This window comes from Mandrillus leucophaeus, unplaced genomic scaffold, assembly GCF_000951045.1.
Source record: "Mandrillus leucophaeus isolate KB7577 unplaced genomic scaffold, Mleu.le_1.0 Scaffold2, whole genome shotgun sequence".
Lineage (NCBI taxonomy): Eukaryota > Metazoa > Chordata > Mammalia > Primates > Cercopithecidae > Mandrillus > Mandrillus leucophaeus.
Window position 1 is genome coordinate 12,263,945 of NW_012102031.1, and position 5,029 is coordinate 12,268,973.

Below are 5,029 nucleotides of genomic sequence, written 5' to 3' on the forward strand. Positions count from 1 at the left end.
AAATATCACATGTTCTCATTTACAGGCGGGAGCTAAACAGCTGGTACTCATGGACATAATAGTGGAGATAATAAACACTGGGGACTCCAAAAGAGGGTAAGGGAGGGTGGAAGAGGGACAAGGGTTGGAAAATTACCTGTCGTGTACAATGTTCACTATTTGGGTAGCGGATACTCAAATCTCCACCATTATGCAGTATACCCATGTAACAGTAATTTTTAAAAACCCACAATTAAATGCCTGTATATACCCACTAGTATTGCCGAAGAAAAAATTTTAATGACAATACAAAGAGGTCAAGAAGATGTAGAGCAAGTAGAACTCTCATGAATTACTGGTGGGAATGCAAAATGGTACAGCCACAATAAAAAAGTTTGCCAGTTACTTAGAGAGTTAAACTTAAGGCCAGGCATGGTGGCTCACACCTGTACTGCCAGAACTTTGGGAGACTGAGGCAGGTGGATTGCTTTAGTCCAGGAGTTTGAAACCAGCCTGGGCAACATGGCGAAAGCCCATCTCTACCAAAATCCAAAAAATTAGCTGTATGTGGTAGTGTGTACCAAAGTCTTAGAACTGAATATCAAAAAGAATGAATCTTACTGTATGTAATTAAAAAACCAACCAACCACCAAACAGCATAAGTTACTTACCAGTGAAACAGTGCATTTGGTGCAGTAACTGTGAGGCCTGGGTAAGAGCTTTTCATACTTTGGGAATACAGACAGGGGAAAGACCACTGGGCTAGGGGAGATCAAGGAAAGCTACACATTTAAATGGGCCGGAAGGAAGAACTACAGGGACAAAGATAGAAAGACAAGGAAGTGCACATCCAGTGTGTCAAGGACAGACAGTGTAGAACAGAAGAGATGAAGACCTTGTGTGACATACCAAGCAGGGTTGACCTTACGTAAAGGAGTGACATGATCTTATCTATGTCTTACCACTCTTGTAGCTATGTGTACAATGAGAAGTAGGAAAAAATAACTGAGGGAGATTAATGAAGAGGTACTTATAACACTCTGGGAAAATGATGATGACGACTCTCAGGAAGTAGCGATGTAAATATGACTGCAAGCGACGCCTCAGAGGGCCATCTTAAAAGATTAGGTCAGTGATGACATGAGGCATGAGGAACAGACACCGTTCCTAAGTAAGTCTTCGTAGACAGGAAAAGTCAAAGGAACCGCAGGTGTAAGTGGGGGGGGCGGGGAATTGACAGGTTGTACTGGTGACTTGCAGGGTTTGAGGTACCTTTAGGACATGCTGCTGCTAATGCAGTCTGTATTATCATTTTGAAACCCCACGTCTTTTCCCTTAGACTCTCCACATGTTTCACAGAGAAACCAGACTCTGACCAGAGCTAAAGTGGCCACAGTATCACTAAGGGACAACTTGAGCAAAGCAGATCAACAAAGAGCACTGCAGCTCTGCTCCAGAGTCTCTGGGCAACTTGACACAGCAAGACAGACGGCAGCCCCAGGCGCCACAGGAGAGTCCCAGCCAGCACACTGAACCCGTAGGCCAGGAACAGCCAGTCCACACAAATTCTGATTAAACGAGCTTTAAGCGCTCAAACCATGCCATATGGAGAAAACCACAGGGATCCAATCGTACAGGTGCCCACTCAAGAGATCACACTTTCTGAAAAACATGAAAGAGAATCAAACAAATCTTCCTTGGACCTAGAGTTATTTTCTCTCTGAGACAATGTGCTTGTCCTTCCTATGACATTCTGCACAGTAAATGTGGGCATCTTCTTCATACATGGACTTCTTTTTCTCACCATGAACCTCGGCTCTAGTGTACTTGTTCCTCATCTCCTGCTGCTGACGCACGTAGGTCTTCCAGGTCTGGAACATCAGGTTATACAGGTAATACCTGAGGACCCAAAAAAAGCAAACGGCATTTCTTTAAAATAAAACAACAGGCCGGGCGCGGTGGCTCACACTTATAATTCTAGCACTTTCAGAGGCCGAGGCAAGGAGTTCAAGACCAGCCTGGTCAATATGGTGAAACCCCATCTCTACTAAAAATACAAAAATTAGCCGGGTGTGGTGGCACACGCCTGTAATCCCAGCTACTCCGGAGGCTGAGGCAGGAGAATCACTTGAACCCAGGAGGCAGAGGTTGCAGTGAGCCAAGATCGCGCCACTGCACTCAGCCTGAACAACAGAGCAAGACTCTGTCTCAAAACACAAACAACAGCAAAACAACTCCTAATCCAACACACCAAGTCTGTTCTATACTAAGAAATTAACATTGACGCTTCTGATTTAAAAAACAAAAAACAAAAAAAACCCATATCTGCACCAAAGCTAAAATTTCATTTCCTACAATCACAATGAACTCTATTCTCTTTGAAGAAGAGTCATTCTCCATACCTTAAAGTGTCACTGAGAAAGCAAAGGCTTGACTGCTCCAAGAATAAGTTCACTTTCATCATCCACAAATTCATGATGTTTGGGCCAGGCAGAGTAGCTCACACCTGTAATCTCAGCACTCTGGGAGGCCGAGGCAGGCAGATTACCTGAGGTTGGGAGTTCGAGACCAGCCTGGTCAACATGGTGAAACCCCGTCTTTACTAAAAATATAAAAATTAGCCACACGTAGTGGCATGTGCTTGTAGTCTCAGCTACTCAGAGGCTGAGGCAGGAGAATCGCTTGAACCCGGGAGGCGGTGGTTGCAGTGAGCCGAGACTGCTCTACTGCACTCCAGCCTGGGTGACACCAAGACTCTGTCTCAAATTTAAAATTAAAAAAAAAAAGAAAAAAAAAAAATCCATGATGTTTGGAAAGACAATCTTGTCTCCTTTTTTTTTTAACACAGGGTCTCACTGTCACCTAGGCTGGAGTACAGTAAGGTGAACATGGCTCACTGTAGCCTGGAGGCCTCCCTGGGCTCAGGTACTCCTCCCACCTTGGCCTCCGAGTAGCTGGGACTACAGGAACACACCACCACTCCTGGCTAATTTTTGTATTTTTTTGTAGAGGGGGCTTTTGCCATGTTCCTTAGGCTGGTCTCAAACTCCTGGGCTCAAGTGATCTCTTGCCCCGGCCTCCTAAAGTGCTAGAATTATAGGTGTGAGCTACGATGCCTGGCCGACAGTCACATCTTAATTATCTTAACTATCCACACTATAAAAAACATCACTTCTCGTTTGCACTACAACATGGTCATTGACGCCTTTTCCTTCTTCTTGATACATACGCCATACATTTTAAGACTTTCGGCTGGGCGCGGTGGCTCAAGCTTGTAATCCTAGCACTTTGGGAGGCCGAGAAGGGTGGATCATGAGGCCAGGAGATCGAGACCACCCTGGCTAACGCGGTGAAACCCCGTCTCTACCAAAAAAAAACCAGAAAACTAGCCGGGCGAGGTGGCCGGTGCCTGTAGTCCCAGCTACTCGGGAGGCTGAGACAGGAGAAGGGCAACCCAGGAGGCGGAGCTTGCAGTGAGCTGAGATCTGGCCACTGCACTCCAGCCTGGGCGATAGAGCGAGACTCTGTCTCAAAAAAAAAAAAAAAAAAAAAAAAGACTTTCGTCTCTTCTATTTTCCTAGTTTTAAATATTTTATTAACATTCATTTTAAAAAGTTTTTTCTTTTTTTGAGACAGAGTCTCACTCTGTCGCCCAGGCTGGAGTACAGTGGCATGATCTCAGCTCACTGCAACCTCCGACTCCTGGGTTCAAGCAATTCTTCTGCCTCAGCCTCCCGAGTGGCTGGGGACTACAGGCACATGCCACCATGCCCAGCTAATTTTTTTATTTTTTTATTTTTATTTTTTGGAGACAGAGTCTTGCTTTATTGCCCAGGCTGGAGTCCAGTGGTGCGATCTCGACTTACTGCAGTCTCTGCATGCTGAGTTCAATGAATTTTCTGGTCAAACCTCCCAAATAGCTGGGACTACAGGCGCATGCCGCCACGCCCGGCTAATGTTTTTTGTATTTTCATTGAGATGGGGTTTCACTGTGTCGCCCAGCCTGGAATTTTTGTATTTTTTTTTTTTAACAGAGACGAGGTTTCACCAATGTTGGCCAGGCTGCTCTCGAACTCCTAACCTCAAGTGATCCACCCGCCTCAGCCTCCCAAAGTACTGGGATTACAGGAGTGAGCCACCACACTCGGCCTTCCCCATATATTCACTACTGCAATTCCTAGGCCTTGATTTCATATTCTATCTGCTTACTAAAACAACTCAGTGTGTCTATATTTTAATCTGAAATATCCATAAATCAGAACTCTTGTTCCAAAGAACCTAGACAAAGAAATGACTACAATAAGAGTTAATACCATTTTAAATATACAATCTATAAGAAATGACATTCAGGTTTTAAAAAAAGGTCTAAAAATGTATATTTGATATAATAATTCTCAACTGTTACTTTCCCCTTCACGTATCCCTGGGAATGTGAATATCAAGGATTAAGAGTTTTTTCTTTTCTTCTTTGTGTGTGTGTGTGTGTGTGAGACAGGATCTAGCTCTGTTGGCCAGGCTGGAGTGAGTGGCACAATCTCAGCTCACTGCAATCTCTGCCTCCCGGGCTCAAGCAATCCGCCTGCCTCAGCCTCCCAAGTAGTTGAGACCACAAGCGCACACCCCTACACCCTGTTGGTATTCTGTACTTTTTGGTAGAGATGGGGTTACATCATGTTGCTAAGGCTGGTCTCAAACTCTTGCGCTTAAGTGATCCACCTGCCTCGGCATTCCAAAGTGTTGGGATTACAGGCATGAGTCACTGTGCCTGGCCTCTATTTTCTTAATATTCTATGTTGGGCATATATTTTCTCCCACAATCAATGTAAATTAGAACAACTTATTATTTTTAAAACAGGGTGGTTTCATGTCTGTAATCCCAGCACTTTGGGAGGCCAAGGCGGGAGGATCACCTGAGGTCAGGAGATTGAGATCAGACTGACCAACATGGAGAAACCTCATCTCTACTAAAAATACAAAATTAGCTGGGCATGGTGGCACATGCCTGTAATCCCAGCTACTTGGGAGGCTGAGGCAGGAGAATCACTTGAAC

At 44.8% G+C, this 5,029-nt stretch overlaps 1 protein-coding gene across 6 annotated transcripts in view; it reads right to left on the bottom strand.

The window, feature by feature from the left end:
- Nucleotides 1-5,029, bottom strand: part of SFI1 (Sfi1 homolog, spindle assembly associated (yeast)) — a 130,444-nt gene that overhangs the window by 76,011 nt on the left and 49,404 nt on the right. For all 6 annotated transcript variants that reach the window (XM_011979014.1, XM_011979015.1, XM_011979013.1 and 3 more), the window contains one exon: nt 1,784-1,878. In XM_011979014.1, coding sequence (XP_011834404.1) covers nt 1,784-1,878 — 95 coding nt within the window. The remainder of the gene's footprint in view (nt 1-1,783; nt 1,879-5,029) is intronic.